Below are 19,937 nucleotides of genomic sequence, written 5' to 3'. Positions count from 1 at the left end.
TACTTAAAAAATAAGGTTCGAATCTCTTTCCTCAATTATAAAAAAAAATAAAAGATATTATTAATAAAATTATCAATAATATAAGTAAAAATAATGATTCTTTGCAATAGTGGAATATTAGATTTAAAAGAAAATAAACAATACAAATTCCTCCATTTTCTTTCCATTCTATTAAATGAAGAACTTTACTTCCTTCATCTTTTCTTCTGATCATTATATATCAGTAAGTCTCAATCTTTACGTATATATCTGGCACTGAAAATCGAACTTATAGAACTTAATTAATGCTCGGTTAATGGTACTTATTTATACACATGAACTCCATACATCCATTTCCTAAACGGTAAAATGGAAATTAGAAATACAAAAAATAAAGAAGAGTCTGTACGAACTTCTATTTCTATATATATTCTATAACTTTATATATAAATATATACACCCAAGCCAAACTATTTTCACATGACTTGTCGGCTGAGCTCTTCCTCACTGACAAACGTGCCATGAAACCCGTATGGAACCCTTGTGGGCAGCCTTATTGCAGCCACTTGCTCCATGCTCAAAGCTTTCACTATCACCAGCTCAGAAATCTCCTTCTTCTCATCTCTCACAAACCCCATTATGTATCCTTCATCTTCAGCTTCATTAGCAATATTGCCTCCATGTTTCTGCTTCTTTTCAGGCACAAAAAATGGCTCACCCCCAAAACGGCATGCACCGTACATGAACTTGGTAACTTCTCCTGTCTCCAAATCGACTTTAGTAATACCAGAACACTTTGGCCATGGCTCTGCTATTGCCAGGTACACGAACCGGGTCTTCCGACCCTGATATTGCCGGTTCACTTGCCCTGCTTCCAAGTTCGTGCCTGATATAACAACCCTTTGTGTGGACTCTCCTGTTCTTAAGTTCAACCGGATTTCGGATAGTTCACTTCGGAACGGGTCTTTGGACTCGTTGAAAACAGAGTCGGGCGGGCTCATGCAGGATCCGATAACGACGATGATTTTATGACCATTATCAGAATGTTCTTCCCATGCATTCCATAAATGGAAACAGAAGCAATTCGGTACGTCAATCCATTGGATATTTGATCCATCAACGTCATTTTGTTGCAAAATTCCAAATCGAGATGTCTTCTTTTTGTCATATAGAACGGGTGACCCGCCCCGAATCATTTCGGATAACTTGAATACCACTTGATGATCCGGGATCACTACAAAATTCTCTGTTATAGCAAAGTCATGTATCATTGTTGCCTGCTCTATGCTCACGTGCAAGTCACGTGACTTTTTCCCGAATTTATCGAACTTGAAATATTTCAAGTAAGGTTTTTTTAAAACGTTGTAATTGAGAGTGTGAAACTCACCTGTAACAGGATCTACTTTGGGGTGAGCAATCAATGGACAATCAATTTGATCATCAAAATTGAACCGTCCCATAGTTTCAAGATCAGCATCAGCATTGATTTTAACATGATAAGGAAGATCATCTTCGGACATGGCTAACAATCGACCATTGAAGTAAACAAGCCCGGCATTTGCCACTCCCGTGCCATGTGAACCATCAACCAGTCCAACACCAGCTCGAGCCATGAACAAAGCTAACCGAGCCAAACCCAAGTGCCCATGCAGCTCACCAATTGGTTTAGGAAATATAGACCGACCCAACCTGGCTTCTTGCATGAGCCGGCTGGTACGAGTATATCTACAGCTGTAACTAGCTTCATTCCCACGCCCCAAGCTAACGGCATGGATCATCCCATCACCGTCAAACAAATGGTGTCCACCTGAGGGTGCAAACATAGGATTGGCACCGTTTCGGACATAGACGCCACGTAGGCAAGCTGGAATCTGGCCCACCACTTCCAACCCGTGCTGAACTGAACACTCTTGAACCGGCGCAAAGTTGCCTGATATTTGAACCGCTGGGTCAACCGTCTTAGGCAAGTCATGGTTTTTTTCTAGTGGCTTGATCACTGAAGTCTCAATTTGGTCCAACGCTAACGCTGCTAACTTTTGCAATGGGTTCAAGTGAACCGGGTAGTTTGCTTCATGTGGAACCAAGACACGTTCAGGCTTGACAATAGGTTCAACCTCAGGATACAAAGGTGACCGTGATGGTGGTGGTGGAAACAACGGTGATGGATTTCGAGGAGTTATTTTTTTGGAAGGATTAATAAGAATTTTGCATGTAAATGATGGGTATTGAGCTTGAAAGAGATTTTGATGCTTTGGGGTTGGTGGAGTGGTGGTGAACAAGTGAACGGAGGCTTGCATGGTTAGAAAGAGTGGGTGGGATGAAGGAAGCGGTGAAGAAGGTTGTAGAAAGAAAAATATGTATGAGGCTATATTTTGGTAGGTTATATGGGTGGGAAGACTTTATATAAAGTGAAAAAAGTGTAAGTGGGTGACTATTAAGCTAACTCCAGCCAGTAACCGAGGAGTAGACACGTAAGGGATGAGTTTGAACTTGGGAAAGGAGGTTTTTTTACATACATGCATGTAGGCATACAATCCTCCATTTTCTAGTTGCTCTTCATTGGTTTATATTTTATAATGAAGATAAGCTAAAATGGGAAAATACTCACCTACTCGAATATTCTTTTAATCCCTTCAAACATAAAACACGATATTAAGATAGAATCTTTATTACTGTAATTTACAAAGAATATCCATTCTTTCTACCAAGGTAGGTTATGTATCTCTTCTCTACTCCAAATATGCTTTTCTATGCTCAAACATCAAATATTGGCTTTAGGCTTATGCTTACCAAATTAAATCATTATATGGCTCGATATTTATTTATATGATGATATATATGAAAATCAAAACCATTTTATTCCACAATAAAATAATATTTTTATTCAAAAAGAAATGAATTCAAATAATAAATGCAAACAGTTTTTGAACATGGGATTGCATAGACCAAGTGGGCCAGGCCCCCGTAATTGGTACACGTCCTCCTTCCAACATGGCTACTCACGTGGCAGTCCCCATTTTCCATATTTTTGCCATCTTCTCTTTGAAAGCCTTTTTTATTAGTTTTTTTTTTCAATTAATTTTAGTTGTCGAAAGTCGTTTTACTCAATTTCTTATGACCTGTTTTCGGCATTTGTAGAGCTGGTGCAGTGACACGTGCCACTTAAAAACACGTGTCTAATTTGAGCTTTTGGTACCCACGTGGATGAAAGACCAAGACAAGAGAAAGATTCAATTTCCCGCCAAGGCTTTCTTGCTCTGTCTGCTAGTTTTAGGGACACTATATCCCTATTTGGAATGCAACTTAGAACAATGTACTTGGGCTGTTTTTCTTTGTTCTTCCCTGTAGTCTTTTTTAAAGGAAAAAAAAAACACTATATATACATTTTGCTAGTCAAATTAATGAATAGATAAATATAAATATTTTATTTTGTTAAGAGTTGTGGCCCCGAATTACTAACCATTTCAAATACATTAACCCACTAATAATTTGTAAATTTCAATACATTACACTCGTACATACCCCTTATGGTCAGAGGTCATAATTAATTGCAAAAATTATCTTAGATATTGAGATTAAAATTTTTAAATTCAACAAGTGAATTTAACAAGTTATCGTGTATTCATTAAATTATGCTTAATTAGTCTCATATTAGATGGGCACAAAATAATTTTATTAAGTTATATATAGAGTTTATATTAACTCGATGGTTGGTATAGAAAATTATAAGCTTAATTAAAATGTTCTTGTCCTTTTTATGATTGATGATATGGCTGGTTCATGTCATTAAATTTGCATGTGCTTCTACCTAGACTTGATTATTGTCAGTATCAATTTTTGATAACGTCAAGAATCTTTAGTAGGTATCTATCTTCTTCATATGGTTCTTCATTTAAAAGCTAACCGGATTTTGAGCAGTTTGAGGTCATTTCACAATGGTCAAAGCCTTGCCATAATTGGTCAGTAATCAAATTCAAAATGGTGAGCTCATGGGCCAACGTGGGCTAAACCAAATGCCGATGATTTTAACATGGCCCGAGCCTTAAGGACCATTTTCCACGTTAACTCGAGTCAAAACTGGACCTTGGCTGGCAATGGGCAATGGCGAACGTGGTTCCCCCTTGACAGCCCAGCCAGGCTCCTTGTTTGCTCTTCTCTGGTGACTGGTGTGTCTACCTCATCTTCTGCAATGTCACCCTTGGTTTTACTCTTTTGCCTTCCTCATGTTTATGTCATTCTTGACATACTCAAGACCTCAAGCACATGCTCAAGACAGGGATTTTCTGATCATGCCTTATTTCTAGTTTACAATTGTTATTGGGTATCTCTAATTGTTACTACTTATACTTATCCGACTTTCAATTGTCTAATTTACTTACAAATAACCTGGCGTAATAAATAAATAATAACAATAATTTAATAGTATTTATTTTAACACTTTGACATTTTTCAATATACACTATTGAATAAGTAATTTTATTTATTTAAAATAAGTAAGAAAATCTGTTATAAAGAAAAACTAGAGATGCAAGAAAAGAGCAGCAAGCTAAAACCATGCAAACTAAAATATTACAATAAAATATTCATTTTTCAATATATAATGAATATATAAGTCTCTCTCTCTCAAAAAAAAAAAAAAAGGGAATATTCAAAGGAGGCCGAGTTCTATTGCTTCTTTTGCACTAAGCCCAATTCTAGCGGGCTAACATGTGATGGCCACATCCCATATTGTATCTGCTATATGTTGGAAGCTGAACATAGAGTTTCACTTACGCATCTCAACATTCGAATTAAGATCTCAAACATAGAGTTTTAAGCTCTAACGGCTAAGTTATCCCAATCAAATTCTTACTACATTAAAGTGGGCTAGCTAGGTTTGACTTTGACTTAGCAATTTGTCAATTTTGCTTCCCTTTTAGCTAGCGGTCCTCAAAATATAAGGTATGCTTTCAGGCCTTAACTCGTAAAAAATGCTATTAGCCTGTGAATGTGTTCCACATATCACCCATCCAAACATGAATGGCAAACAACCTTTTGGTGTATCATGTATGTTAATACAATGGTATAAGTCCTGAAAGGTAACTTATCCTTAAAATCAAAAGATATTGTTACCCAATAATTGCAGTCTTGTTGAGAACAGCTTTTCAGTCTTTGGACTATTTCTATGGCTGCTTATTTATCTCTCTGAAATGAAACCATACAAAAGTTATTCACATATGATGATTAATAAAGTAAAAAAAATATATCACATTCAAATAGATTTAGTCAAGAGTCTTGACCAGTTAACATAAAATGAGTTGAAAAATTCATAAGGTGGATCAAATTGAGTTGAAATATTAAAATGTGGAGGATTTAGATTTATTTTATGTAACACGAATAAAAATCTTAAGGTTTGACCAAAGGAATTTGTAGGATAATAAATTTAATATTATGATTACATTATTAAATGGGCCACTCTAGTTGCCACCTTTACCTACTATTTCAAAGTTTCAATAATTAATGTGTATAAAACAGTTTTTTGGACACAATAATGTGTATAAACATTAGAAAAACCTGCTTTTCAAAAAAAAAGAAGGTTAGAAAAACCCTTCCTAAAAAAAAAAAGATCCAACTACTAATACTTTTTAAGTTGGTTGAAGCAGTCTCGAACGCCAATTCATTAACGCTTGCCTTGCTCTAGAATGGCTGCAATTTTCCTTCAGCCAAATTGGACATATTAAAGCATACTATGTCAGTTAATTTAGTCAGATTAGATTAAATAATTATCCACCTTTCTTTATGCAGACACATCATTTTATTAATCAAAGGTGTAAGAGTAGTCAAATATATATATATATATATATGGTAGTAAAAAATAAGAAATATAAATATTTAAAAAAGTAAGCTTTGAGAAAAGTTACAAAGATTTTATTCACCTAAATCACATAAATCAGAAAATATTTTTTTTATTTTAATAAAAGAACCCCTAGATAAGATAGAGTGACACCTCCAGTCTTTGCCTGCCTCCATTAATTGTACATTGTAAACAACGAAAAAGAAGCATTATAATAGCTACTTAGCTGAGCTGGTCACTTATCACAGTTTGACATTTCCCTAAAACCGATCTCTTTTTCTTTATCTTGCTTTTCTCTCTCAAGTTTACATAAAATGTTCATACAATAAAGTGTTTCATTTGGACACAAGTTACAATTCAGACTTAATTGTAGAAATCCGATCAAAAATTTTATATGTAGTTTTTTGTTTTTTTTGACTTTTTCTCTTGTTACCATGTCTTAATCTAAAACGTTGTCCCTACCTGCATCGTAGTTGCCGGTCTGTTGTCTTTTCGGCACCTGTTCTGATTAGCCTCAAATTTTTTGACTGTCAACCTTTGTTTGGTTGACCATGCCATTCGACGGTTGTTATTTGCTTCAAATCATGATGAAAACCTGCTAGAAAGTACCTTATTTTGTTTCCCTAAATTTGTGGGAGCGTAATGATAAATGGAAATAATTGATTTATTGGCCGCCCTTTTCCCCATGCCGACACGCATCCCCAAGTCCCCAATCTATCTTGTCTTGACCACACTTTCCACTTGCGTTGGAAAGCGTGGAAATCGCTTCTTGTCGTTCCTAAGTTTTTTTTGTCTCAATTCAAATCCAAAAAATAATTGGATTTTTTTGTAATTTTCTTAACAATAAAGAGGAGTAAATCTGGCAAAAATATTCAAATCCAAAAATCTAAACCTCTAACTCGACCCAAATCAAATTAAATTTAAAACAACCAAAATCAAATTGGTAATACTTAAACCTAATTGAATTAAAATCTAATAAAAGTTTCATTAGTTAATATTTTTATTGTTTAACTTTTACAAAATAAATAAAATAAAAATTAAAAACTAAATTATTAATCACATGAAACTTAATGCTCAATTTAAAAATCAAAATAATTTAAATTTTAAAATAATTTTACTTAACTTATATAATTATATTATAAAATTTACATTAATAAAAGATATGATAAGTTTTGAATATATAAATATAAAATTTTTATCATTTATCATACATATCTTTTAAGTCGAGAAAGTGAGTTTATAATTTATAAATATATTTAACGTTTATTTTCAAAATTTAAAATTATATTAGATTAAATTTAAGTTTCGATTCGTGATTATTATTTATAATTAAAAATATAATTTAAATTATAAAAATAAAAAAAAATATTAAGATTTTTAGATTTTACTTACAGTAAAATGAAAAAAGAAAATGTTAAAAATTATAATATTCCTAAATTAAACAAATTGTCCCACAAAATGGAAGAGGAAGGAGGTAGACGCGCTTAAATAGAGAGGAAGATTAGCAAAGCAAAGGCTAAAGAGGCTTGCGTATTAAATGACTTGATGTCGTCATCGAAAATCAGAACCGTCCAATTTTCTTAACCGAAAAATATCGTTTATCTTCCCCCAAAAAGAAAAAAAGAAAAAAATCTTTACCTTAATCCGTCTTTCTCTCTCTGATAAGTATCTAGCGTAAACTAGTTTCCTTTTTCTCTCCTCTTTATCGTGAAGAAAACTAAACCTTCCAAAAGAGAAAAGAAAATCGCCAAACAGAAACTCGTTCCACTCTCTCTCTCGATTTGATCTTTGGTTTTCATTTTCTTGAGAGCGAAGAATGGAGAAAGCGATCAATCGACAGCAAATTTTGCTGCAACACCTCAATCCTTCAGCTCCTTCTTCGGCTGACCAAAATTACAACTCTGCCCTCTCTGTAAGCTTTCATTTTTACTATTCTTATCTAAATCTTATAACTTTGATTCATCGGATCGAAGTTTTCTTCTTTTCTTTGAAGCTTGATTTCGGGTTTGAATAATTTCGTTTGCTATATAGAGCAAAAAAAAGGAATAATTTTTGATCCAGTTTAAGAAATGCATTAGGACTTGAATTTTGATTACTTAAAACATTTTTCTTTCTAAAGATCTCTTCTTTTTTGTAATGAATTAAAAATTTGACAAAATTTTCCACAGGCATCGGCTTGTTTAGCTGGAGATAGCGCTGCTTATCAAAGAACGAATGCGTTTGGAGACGATGTGGTTATAGTAGCGTAAGTAACTCTCTTCAATTGATTAATTAAATAATCATTTTAATTTTTTATTGTATAATAATTACTAAGACTATTTGGAATTTTTTGTTTTGATTATGGAATTCCTAATTTTTCAGAGCATATAGGACTGCTCTTTGCAAATCCAAACGAGGCGGTTTCAAGGATACTTATCCTGATGATTTGCTTGCCCCTGTTTTAAGGGTTTGTCTTAATCTATATTTTGGGCTTCTCTTCTATTTCTTTTTTTTTTTTTTTGTTGATTCTTTGAGTAATTTATTTTTTTATGTTGTGGTTATGTTGAGTTTAGGCATTGATAGAGAAAACGAATTTGAATCCGGGTGAAGTTGGGGATATTGTTGTGGGAACGGTCTTGGCACCAGGATCTCAACGAGCGAGTGAATGTAGGATGGCTGCATTCTACGCTGGCTTCCCTGGTATACATATATCTTTGATTGTGTGTTTTTATGGATTTGTTTGTCATTGGTTTGTTGTTTGATTGTAGCAAACCTTGTGGTGATACAGAAACTGTGCCCGTTAGAACTGTGAACAGGCAATGTTCTTCTGGGCTTCAGGCGGTTGCTGATGTAGCTGCAGCTATAAAAGCAGGGTTTTATGACATTGGTAAGAAGAAACCTGTGTTTCTAATGGTATTTCATCCTCTTTTTATAAAATGCCACATTGTATTTTTATTAATAACTACTTTTAATGTAGGCATTGGGGCTGGGTTGGAATCCATGACCACTAATCCAATGGCTTGGGAAGGATCTGTTAACCCAAGGGTACTCTGTGTCTTTCTTTTTGTGTGTGTTCATTTGTTTATCATTCTGCCATTAGTCAAATAATACAGGAATTTCAAGGTTCTGACATGATCTTTTGCTGCTTTTGGCAGGTGAAGCAGATGGAGCAAGCTCAGAATTGTCTCCTTCCGATGGGTGTTACGTCGGAGAATGTTGCTCATCGCTTTGGTGTGACAAGGCAGGAGCAGGATCAGGCTGCAGTAAGTTGAATGATTGTCATGCAGTTTGGCGTTGCAAATGATCTATATAATTGATTTTCTTAAATTTTGGTTGTTAGGTTGAATCTCACAGGAAAGCAGCTGCTGCTACAGCTTCTGGGAAATTTAAAGATGAAATAATCCCCGTCACCACTAAGGTAGCTACTATTTTTTGCATCTGATAGATACAATATATGTTTGATATACTTACAGAATGCTGTATTCATGTTTGGATTGTAACATTTCATGTATGAAGATTGTTGATCCAAAGACTGGTGATGAGAAACCTGTCACAATCTCTGTTGATGATGGGATTCGACCTAACACTTCATTGTCAGATCTGGCAAAATTGAGGCCTGTGTTCAAGAAAGATGGGAGCACTACTGCAGGTATTGAATAATGGACCGTATTCTTTCTTGAAGATTATGCTACTCTGTTGATTTTCAGCTTATTTCTTTGTATACTACTTATATTGTAGGAAATTCTAGTCAAGTGAGTGATGGCGCTGGGGCTGTTCTGCTCATGAAAAGAAGCGTTGCCATGCTAAAAGGGCTACCAATTCTCGGTGTATTCAGGTGTGTAATGCCTGGTTTCATATCCTTCTGATATATAACATGAAATTTGAGCAGTAACCTGAAGATGTGCTTGTAGCCTATATAATCCCATTACTTTCTGCTCTGTTACATCTGTTGTCTTATGAGTTCTCTAAGTGTTTACTAGAATTTCTTGTCATTTTGAGTATTCTGTTGTAAGGTCTGTATTCTAAGCTTTAATTTTCGTGCTTTCTAGAGCATTGACTGTCTATTCTCACTTTAATCAGTTCTTTTTAAAGCATTACCCATATGAGACTGTTTAATTTCAATTTCTTTATAACTAGTCTCATTGTATTAAACTGCCTCTTTAGTCAAGCATGCATGACTGGGATATCAAATGCAGTGACAGTGTGTGCAGCCGTTACACTCTTCTAAGTTTTGGTAGTGAGCATTTTGCATGTGTAGGAGATTTTACATTTTTCCTGCTGGTATTTTTTTTATTATAGGATCCACTCACTTTTATAGGAAACAAGGTCATATAGAGTTATTTGTTTTATTGACCTGCCCTGAACCTTTTATTCATTAAACTAATGAGAAACATGAATCTCTCTGTTAATTTGAGAAGGTACTTGTTGATCTTGCAGGACTTTTGCTGCAGTTGGTGTGGATCCTGCCATCATGGGTGTTGGCCCAGCTGTGGCAATTCCTGCAGCAGTTAAAGCTGCTGGTCTGGAACTTGATGATATTGATCTATTTGAGATAAATGAGGTACAATTTAGTATACCAATTTGCTTTGTGACCCTGTTAATTAAAGGGAATTTCAGTAAATGAAAGTCTCCCTAATTTCTTCCTCTATTGCAGGCATTTGCATCCCAGTTTGTATATTGCCGTAAGAAGCTGGAACTTGATCCAAAAAAGATAAATGTAAATGGAGCTGCAATGGCAATTGGACATCCATTGGGTGCAACAGGTATCTAGAAACACAAACAGAGCTTGTGTTGTTTCTGTTTTTAATTATTGGCATTATCTATTGGAGTAAGTGAGGGTAATCTATGCTCAAAGGATCATTATTGGAGGTTTAGAAGCTGCTCTACTCACATGATGACATCCATCTGAGCCTATGTTTAGCGTAAGATTTCAGTTGTAACCATAATTCAAGAAATTGAAGGGTGTCCTTTGTACTACATGTGTCTTGTGTAATCATTAGCATTAGAAGTAAAGCATGATAAGAATGTTGTACTAGTTCACGGCATGTTAATATGCACACTTCTGTGCTTTTGTTGAAGGTGCTCGCTGTGTTGCTACACTTTTGCATGAAATGAAGCGGCGTGGCAAAAAGAACTGCCGCTTTGGTAGGTGATCTCAATGTGCATAGGTAGAGAACTCTCTCTCTCTCTCTCTCTCTCTCTCTCCTTGTTGTACACTGCCCAGTGTTGCTGACCATATCTCTCCACTGAAATGCAGGCACAGGGATGGGGGCAGCGGCTGTTTTTGAAAGGGGTGACCATACCGATGAGCTCTGCAATGCCAGGAAAGTTGAAACTAACAGTTTCTTATCCAAGGATGCCCTATAGAATACCATATTTTTTGTTTAGCCGCTATGATTTCTTGTCAAAGGATTCAAAAATGGGCTGGAAATTTTAATAAAGCAGTGTAATAAGTCGGATTTATTTTTGGCCGGAAATCTGAAAGAGAGTTCAGACATCTGGCTGGATCTTAAGACACTTTTGATAAAATTATAATCTTTCAAGCTTTATATCATATATGGTACACGTTTAAGCGTCAGCTTTCTCTCTCTTCTGTCATCCCCACAAGGAAAGTAATTTTTCCTACGTTAGCAACTGCTAAACAAAAACAAGTTATGATCATAGACATAGTCGATTTTGGCTTATAAATTTTGACTGTAGGTTTCCTACGGCCTTTCATATTGACCCAAATTGTAAGTTCATCGTGCTGGGCAAATTACCATTCTACATTCGATAAAAACGAAATTGTTCCCTTTCTTTAACTCTACTCAAATTAAAGACATAATTCCCTTTCAAAATATATGATTGCTCCTCCCGGTGCCTTGCAAAAGCCTAATTTGTTCCGATTGCACGATTGCATTCCGCTTCCCCAATGGGTTCGGCCATGGTCATGCTCCCTAATTTTTTGACTTCGTTTTTATTTTTTTCTACTTCCGAATTCAATTTGTTTTTAAAGAAAGTGAAAAGAAGAGAACAAGGGAGCAGCAAAATGATTCAATTGTGAATGGCTGTCAGTACAGCTTTAGGAAGCAATGGCTTTAATGGGGGACGAACGGTGTAAATTATAGATTCAATGCACCATTTTCCAACAAAATTCAAAACAATAGCTGCTTTCAACAAGATAGCAGCCCATTCGTGTGCTTAGATTCATGCCCTTACTTTTTAGAATGCAACTTCTTTTCTTGCACAGAAGATCATGATCCTCCATTACCATTTCAAAGCCATGTCTGCTCATCACGAGGAACTACTTCATTCTGTCATCAAGCTTTGAGATGCCTTCCGCTCATTGTTTGCTCATAGGTAATCCCCAAAATATTTGGGTTCAGAAAAGGTCAAATCTGCAGGCCAGGCAAAAGGTGACATCCAAAGACAAATTTCGGTGACAACATTTTATGAATTATGCCAATAAATGATCCTTTTTGCAGGATCACGGATACAAAGGCAATTTCTTCGGAATTCATACGAAGTTGAGGAAACAGGTGAACACCAGAAGCCAACATAACCTTTCAGAAACAAAAATTTTCACGAGTCAAATAAAAAGAAATATACCTATCTCTGATAAACACTATATTTGCTTGCACTTTTTACTGTCATGCATACTGTTTGAAGCGCAAAAACACTCCCATTCAAGTTATATGTGACTTGCAAACTGGGCATGACGTTTTCCTGCTCAGCCAAGGATCAATACACTGCCACATCAAGGGAATGAAGAAAAAAAAATTATATTCTTGTTAACTTACAAGAAGTAACTTGAAATGCATCCCAGAAAAGGAAAAACTGGCATTGCCAAGATAGAAGACATTACCTCCTTGTGAAATTTATGTAGACAAGGAAGATGGCGTATGGTTTCACCAATACTTGGGGTTTCAAGACATATTGCACAAGCTTCGTCAAAATTATCAGTCTGCATTAATAAATTAATTGAAAATGATAATCAGCAACTAGATCTGGAGAGCCCGACATAAGCAAGGGACAGTGCACACACAGACGAGGAAAGCAAAAAACCCAGACACCTATCTATACAGTTTTGTCCACATGACCCAGACATATACCTGTACTTTAGACAGTGGTAAACTGTTAATCTGACTAATAGATGCACCACCATGCTGATGATTGTTCTCATCAAGGGCCAACAGCATTTCGTAATCATTTCTGCAAGAAAATGAAAAGGAGATGGATATAACAGCTTCAAGTATCAGTAATTAATCCAGAGAGGATAGAAAGTTGTAAATAGAACATTAAGCAACATAGATATACGATAAAACAAAAGTAAAGGGGTGAATTATTGAAGTTAAAAGCTATAGAAGGATCATTAGTTGTTGTCTACCTACTCTTGATATTCCTACCAACACAAAATGCATGCTATTCAACAAAATTTCAACATCTTAATTTTTCTTCAATCAAACTGCAATAGGGTAACTGCTAGTGGACCTGAAATTGGGTGATCTATTCATGATCGAATGAAGCTTGGATTACAAGCTCAAATTACAAACCAAGTGTCAATGAAACTCATTGAAAATGAGGAGAAATTATGCACACTAAAATTACCTACTAGAGAGGTTTGTGAACCAATTTGGAATGCCGTAACTTCACCAGTTTGTACAAGTATTCTTGGTTTGCCCATTACCACAATTTTAGATACATCAACACAGAGTCAAAGAATAGTTATTCCTACCAGTGTAACTGATGCTTCCAACCTGTATATAGTTGCAAGAAACTTTTAATAATGGTTGTGGTATCAATGGCTCCTTTCAAACCCAATAATCTTTCCTTTTTTGGCCATTTTGAACCCTCTAATCTACAACCACTCTGAATGGGCAATTATTCCCATCTTGCAATAGATTTATTCAATCTAAACAGGATGGTGTCCAACTACTTCATATTCATATATGAAACATGTGGTTTCTAATAAATCTATTTCACACCAATACAATAGCCAAGCTGTGTATATTTATCGTGTACGAAACCATAACTTTTTCAAATGCATGATATGATTATCCACTATGGTCAACACAAATCCAGTTTTAATAGTAACAATATTAGAACAAATCTTACTCATTAAAATCACGTTCTTGGAAGATGTGACTAGCCATTCCCATGCTGTCATCATCTCCAATTGCAGCCTCCATGGCTTCCAATATATCAAGTCTCTGTATCAGAATGCCATAAATCAGTTTTTGTTAAAAGTAAAGATATACAGGATAGAACAACAAGAGGGACAAAATTACCATATCCAAATCCATGTCCAAAGGAAACCGAAAATTCCTTGTCCTAGTTGGTGCCGCTCGAGATTCATTCAAAACTCGACTCCTCAACCGTGACATTCTAGCAGAAGTGGGGAAACGAGCCTGTCCTCCTCTCCTATTCGAAGAATTCAGAAAAATCCGCGACGAAGGCTGAACACGGGAATGCCTTATTGAGCCTCTCTGTGTAAGAGACAAAGAATAACATTATGGGGAGGAACTTATACAAATCCAAAAAAAGAAAAAATCATCAACTTCATATGGTTGAAGATAGAATGAACACCATCAAAAGTAAATAAAAAAAATGATCCAAAAAAGATAAAGCAATACATCTCTTTTATCCTAGAAAAAAGAATAAAAAAAAGAAAAGAAAAACCTTGACCAAACACTAGTATATATGATGATACTAGAGTCTGGCAATTACAAATACACAATCGCACAAAAAATGTCTTTCAACTCAATGTAAATAGCATAAATGAAATATAGTATCCCTTCTCTTCAGCGAGCGTAAGATCAACCCCAATAAAGTTAAGGTCATTTGACCTGGCAACAACATACAGAGAGAATTCATAATGTTGGACGTCTGTCTTCTCTAATAACAACCATAGCTGTTAAAGCATCTAAATACTGATTCCGCAAGGATGGTTTCCTAATATTTTATGCAATCTCTCTCATATTCTTGCAAATAAAATCTATTTATTTAACATAAATAAGGTTGCCAAAAAGGGATATTGTTGTCAAAAAAAGTTCAAAACGTCTTGAAATTACATCAACAATATATACAGCATCAATATCACTGATGGGGTCAGAAAAATATGACTTTCCATATCAAATGAGAAAAGAGAGAGAGAGCCTCTCAATTTAAAGAAAAAAGGAAAAAAGAAAACTGAGACAGAGGAGGGAGAATAAGAGGATCCTGTAAACAGCAATCAAGAAAACATTAACCTCAACATTAATTTATTAAACATGAAACCGAGGGATAAACAGCCACATAGGAACCAATCAAGATGATTGGCATGATGTGTTGTTACTAGAATAGATAAGATAACAAGGTTAATTATTAATGTGAAAAAAGCATCTTAATGATGCCAACAGAGACTTGAGTTTAAACATCCAAACAATGATTTATGTCACTCATCAAGATCTACTTATTTATTTATTTTAAGAATGACAGATAAATTTCAGGCAGTAAACAGAACAATGTGCAAACCAAATAAAAGCAGGTATGCACCAGGGCACATGTACACACCTGAAAAAATTTTGGTCACTACCAATAGGTTTATAATATTGGTATAGAGGCATATTTCCTCTAATGCTTGCTTCATTAATTCTTCGAAGTAGCAGTGTCTCATCAAAGAGTCTTGATAAAGCACATGGCTTGTTCCCAATTTTTGGGATTTGGGATCTCAGAGGCCTTTTACTGAGTCAATTTGGTATTTTTCTGTGAGCTGGTAAGACTAAAAGGAAACATATAACGCTGAGCTTCAAAACATTTCTAGGTCCAACAACCAGGCTAAACAATGGGGTTAGCACTCCCCACTTCCCTCTGTCCCTCGTAAAGGCAGGGTTTGATTCCAAGTCCTTGGTACAACCAACTTTGCCACCTAAACTAGCTGGCAACAGAGTTTCAAGATAATTATAACATACGTGTTCACATGCTCAAACAAACAAGTTTAAAACAAATCCCAGGTCACTACAAATCAAATTCTGAATTTACGGTTAAGCTTTTTAATGATTATCACAGTCAAACATGCAAAAACTTAAACAACAAACTACAAAACCCTTTACTAACATCAAGATTTGTGCATAACCATGATCTTTTATTATGCTGGGATCTAGGGACATTGTTACTAAATTCAAATCTCTTCTAATTTTGACAGCAGAGGACTTGTATGGCATGTTTCAACTTGTTTAAATACAAAATCTAGCAGCTATCTTAAACCTCCATAACCATAAAAGATTTGAGGATCCACAGTCAATTTCACGCACGTAATATAGGCTGTCAGATTATCATCAACTCAGAAACAAAAAGAAAAGATATTCAGGCCTACTCACTTGATTGGGCTCACGGTGACTCTGAGTAGTAGTAGGACGGAGTGCATCTTCCTCCTGCTGAAGTGCCCATGCAATGTTTTCATCAATCTGTTAAAAGGTTCACAAACATTTTAAAGCTAAAGCATCTAAATAAACAAGTCACCATTGATAAAGGGAGAAAAGCATCAAATGATAGAAGAATCAACCTCGCCATCACCAAATATTGGGACCTCATGATAAAATTGTTCTTGGAGTTCACGGGCCAACATTTCATCCGCTTCAACTTGTCTTGCCCTAGCCTCTGAGTCCTCATCCTTCACACAGTCCATATTATTCGCATTTGTCCCTCTCATTTCAGATGACTCGTCAAGATCCAAAACATCCAGATGCTGACCAATATGAATATTAGATGACCTTGAACTAGATGATCCCCTAGATGAACCAAGAAACACAATGTCTGAGTCATTACGAATGACCCTAGAGCTTTCACCACTATTTCTTGAGGTTAATTCATGTTTCTTTTGCCTTTTAGGCAGCATGTTTGTTGCAAGAGAAGGTTCACTAATTTGATTGAACTTTGAGACGATCAAAGGAGCCGTTTCAGTTGCATCCTGATTTTCTGGAAAATCACATCCAATCCTGTTATTTTCTCCTCTTTTCACAACTCTATTTTCGTTTTGTTCTTGGCATCCAATGTTATTAAATCTGCTGAACTGATGTACAGCTGCATGATCTACATTCTTTGAATGGTTGTGCGTGCTTCTCCAACCACCTTTTTCTTCAAAGCATGCATCTCTACCGGAATCACGAATTCCACTAACTTCTCCATTATTACTCATAGGACTGCAGCAGGAAAACCACATATTTTAGTCATAAGGAACCTTGTACCTAGAATTAAGGATAGACAAAAATTAATCCACCAAGGTTCTGTTGACATCCATAGAACATGTTCCGAATTTTAAAAGATGCTATATTGTCCGCTTACCACATGCTATTCCAAAGTTTCAGATAGAGATTGTACCCCATCTCTTTGGCAAACATTTTAACACAAGAAATAAAACCAATAAACAACAGAAAGAAAGCATCCAATAGACAATAGACAATAGACAAAGAAATCTACTTAGAGAAGAACACTACTTAAAATTTACCTGCTGAATAGATTAATTACATGCATGTCATACTCCTTGGAAGTGTGAGGATGGACAACTCCCTTTCCTTTAACGTAATTATTATCTTCAGCGATTATTTTCCTAATGTCTGTCATCCGAGGACTGCTGCTAATCACATTCCCAAAATCTTGTTCAGCTTTGGAGCTGTTTTCATATTGTTCATTTAATTGTTTAGCCCTGATAGCTATATTCTCGGGAGAGATGCAGCCATTTCGAACCAACCTTTTTTGCCCAATGGCTCTTGGTGAGACAATAGAATGGTGAGATACAGGCAATTGTTTTTGCGTTCTAAGTGGGGTACCATGAGAGCGACCCATCCCTTTTCCATCATCCATAACTGAGCCTACTCTTTTAAATCCAATGTCATCTACTTTTTCCTTTCCCTTGCAGTTATCTCTGGATGTTGCTGCATTATTTGAAGCGTTACGTAAATAAGAACCACTATTTCTTGGTCCCTGACCTTCTCTTCTTCCTTCAGCTAAGCAATTTTTTGATCCACCAGGTGGAAAAGCCATTTCAAGTATTCGGTTGTGTCTGCTCTGCTCGGTTAAGTCTAGAATAGCATGATCTTCTCGGGATACGGATGATTTAGAAGGCAACTTAGAGAAAGGATCTTTTCCTTTATCCATGTATTGCTCTCTAGAGGAATTCCTGCTTCTCTCCATTGTTCTCCTAAATAAAGGAGCATTTTCTCGAGCATTCTTTAGTGAAGATAAGACAATGGCGTTTCTTCGATGCTCAATTTCATCAACATTGCCTGAATGTTTTCGAGGGTGTATATAATGTTTTCTGTTGTGCCCATTCTCAGCAACCAGCCTACCCCTGCCCCCTAGCCTATCCAAAGATTCTTCACCTGCAGTATCAGAACCTCCAAAATAACCAGCTACAGATAAATTACTTTCTTTTTCAATACAATCAGCTCTATTCATTCTCCGTGCAGATAACCTATCAGGAGTGTCAGGTACGTCCATGACTAAATCAATGTCCATGTCCTCCATTTTCTCTATCAAACAAAACATACAAGTCACACTCTGACTTCACATGAAGCTTCAATTACAAAAACATGAATTTGTATATAAAAATTCTCTTGTCCAAGAGCAGCTTAGCAATGTCCTTTACTGGAAAAATCACCTTTTCATGATAATAATTTCAGAGCAATTTAACCCACCAAACAAACAAATTAACACCTTTCTTTCCTACACTACTCTTTTGACTTTTTTAAAATGCTATTTATCCACAAGCAATGTAAGAGGGACAGAGAAAGTATGACATCAAAATAGCTCCCTGCTGATAACTAATGCAATAACAGTAACCAACAAGCAAAAGTAAATGTTGGCAAAAGATTTTGACTTATAGTAGTAAAAGCTCTCCCATTTTGATCTATTTAATATAACTAAAAGCACGATAAACATCCACGTACCAAGCAAAGATAAAATGAAATAGTTATGCTGGTACACAACGAATATGAAAGAGTATTTTTCTTTAAAAAAAAAAAAGGAGAAAATCAAACTTGCTAGCAAAAGGTTGAAATGAATAATTGAACAATGAAAACAGAGAATTTTCATATTTGTACCTAGAAAAATAATTATTACTATGATGCACAAAATCATGGCAAACAAAAATGGCTCAATCACAATAGCCAGGCAATAATAATTCGAAGCAGTGGCTTCATGATACAAAAGAAACCCCTAAATTTTTTAAAAAAAAAAACGTAAGTTCAATCTTTCAGCAAATTCTAATAATATTAACTATTAATTCCTTTGAATTACCTGATATATAATAAAACAAACAAGAATCTATATAGATATAGGTGAAATAGTTACATCAATAAATTAGAAAAAAAAAACTTTTACACTATTGAGTGTGCAAATTTTAAAATTTACATAATTGAGAAAGTAAAATAAAATAATAGCCGATTAGAGAAAGAAAAAAAAATACTCATCAAGATTCAAGAACTTATAAATTTAAAATTATTTCAAAATAAAGATAAAAAGAATTAGATACCAGATTACTTTTCGCTTCTGGTAACGATTGGAATCGAGAAAAGCGACGAAAATCCCAAAAGAAGTTGAATCATCCAAAGCCCTAAGGAGGCAATGCCATCAACTCCTCTCAGAGTCCCTCGTCTTTGCAAATTGCAATCTGTTTTTGTTTCTCTTCAATTTTTCAGGGTCGGCATTTGGATAGTCCGGTTGGATCGGATCTAGGTTTTTGGAGCCCTATGAAAGGTTGCTGGACTAGTTAGAAAATAATAGTCCTGGTTTATTCAATGACCATTCGCAATGACCATTCGCTTAAACAAGGGCTTCGTAACAATTGGGTTAGCTGGCCCAAGTTCTTTTGTTAATAATTCTCCATTTTTAGTTCTAAAAAAGGTTAATATGGTTCTCGTGAGGGGTGTATGGTACAAATAAAAATAAAAAATAAAAAATAAAAAATTAGTTAAAATGTGTATTACCCGAGTCCATAACAAACTCAATTCATGATTATGGAACATTTCATTGGAAACAATAAAATTCTAAAATTATACAGAGTAATTTATATTTATTTCTTCTTAATAATTAAGATTATCAAAAGATAAAATACTTGTTATTTTTTAACTACCGTACTCCAAATTTTATTATTTGATAAGATACTCAGATCATATAAATATCTGATTAA

At 35.2% G+C, this 19,937-nt stretch overlaps 3 protein-coding genes across 4 annotated transcripts; 1 reads left to right on the top strand and 2 right to left on the bottom strand.

Annotated features, from left to right (window-relative positions):
• Positions 386-2,350, bottom strand: LOC18602784 (9-cis-epoxycarotenoid dioxygenase NCED6, chloroplastic). Its single transcript, XM_018118862.1, has one exon. The coding sequence runs from the start codon at positions 2,274-2,276 to the stop codon at positions 456-458; it is 1,821 nt and encodes a 606-aa protein (XP_017974351.1). The 5' UTR covers positions 2,277-2,350; the 3' UTR covers positions 386-455.
• On the top strand, positions 7,489-11,369 carry LOC18602783 (3-ketoacyl-CoA thiolase 2, peroxisomal). Its single transcript, XM_018120185.1, is given in 15 exon segments — positions 7,489-7,724; positions 7,981-8,057; positions 8,174-8,258; positions 8,365-8,491; positions 8,580-8,678; positions 8,769-8,836; positions 8,947-9,054; positions 9,132-9,209; positions 9,308-9,440; positions 9,530-9,626; positions 10,229-10,352; positions 10,446-10,554; positions 10,871-10,938; positions 10,941-10,959; positions 11,049-11,369. Coding segments are annotated over 15 exon segments (1,398 nt in total). The 5' UTR covers positions 7,489-7,628; the 3' UTR covers positions 11,159-11,369.
• Positions 11,811-19,544, bottom strand: LOC18602782. Of its 2 annotated transcripts, XR_001927686.1 has the most exons (10): positions 19,281-19,544; positions 17,256-18,279; positions 16,314-16,950; positions 16,129-16,215; positions 14,059-14,256; positions 13,886-13,980; positions 12,883-12,982; positions 12,636-12,734; positions 12,380-12,519; positions 11,811-12,168 (listed from the first exon to the last, which is right to left on the bottom strand). XR_001927686.1 is itself a non-coding variant. In XM_018120189.1 (9 exons), exons 2-9 carry the CDS (start codon positions 18,272-18,274, stop codon positions 12,457-12,459), a joined length of 2,298 nt encoding a protein of 765 aa, XP_017975678.1. In that variant the 5' UTR covers positions 18,275-18,279; positions 19,281-19,544; the 3' UTR covers positions 11,821-12,456. The 2 variants fall into 2 exon arrangements, 1 of the variants encoding a protein (XP_017975678.1); XM_018120189.1 differs by having other exon boundaries at positions 11,821-12,519.

The sequence above is a fragment of the Theobroma cacao genome, chromosome 4, assembly GCF_000208745.1.
Source record: "Theobroma cacao cultivar B97-61/B2 chromosome 4, Criollo_cocoa_genome_V2, whole genome shotgun sequence".
NCBI classification, from domain to species: Eukaryota; Viridiplantae; Streptophyta; class Magnoliopsida; order Malvales; family Malvaceae; genus Theobroma; species Theobroma cacao.
The sequence above is the reverse complement of the archived record's forward strand: the minus strand, read 5'-3'. Positions and strand labels throughout refer to the sequence as shown.

Coding starts and splice junctions, on each gene's coding strand:
- LOC18602784 (XM_018118862.1), bottom strand. CDS start 2,276: ATGCAAGCCTCCGTTCACTTGTTCACCACCACTCCACCAACCCCAAAG.
- LOC18602782 (XM_018120189.1), bottom strand. CDS start 18,274: ATGGAGGACATGGACATTGATTTAGTCATGGACGTACCTGACACTCCT. Junction 14,257..16,128: donor GTCACCGTGAGCCCAATCAA/GTGAGTAGGCCT, acceptor TCTCTTACACAG/AGAGGCTCAATAAGGCATTC. Junction 12,735..12,882: donor TACCACTGTCTAAAGTACAG/GTATATGTCTGG, acceptor TTATTAATGCAG/ACTGATAATTTTGACGAAGC.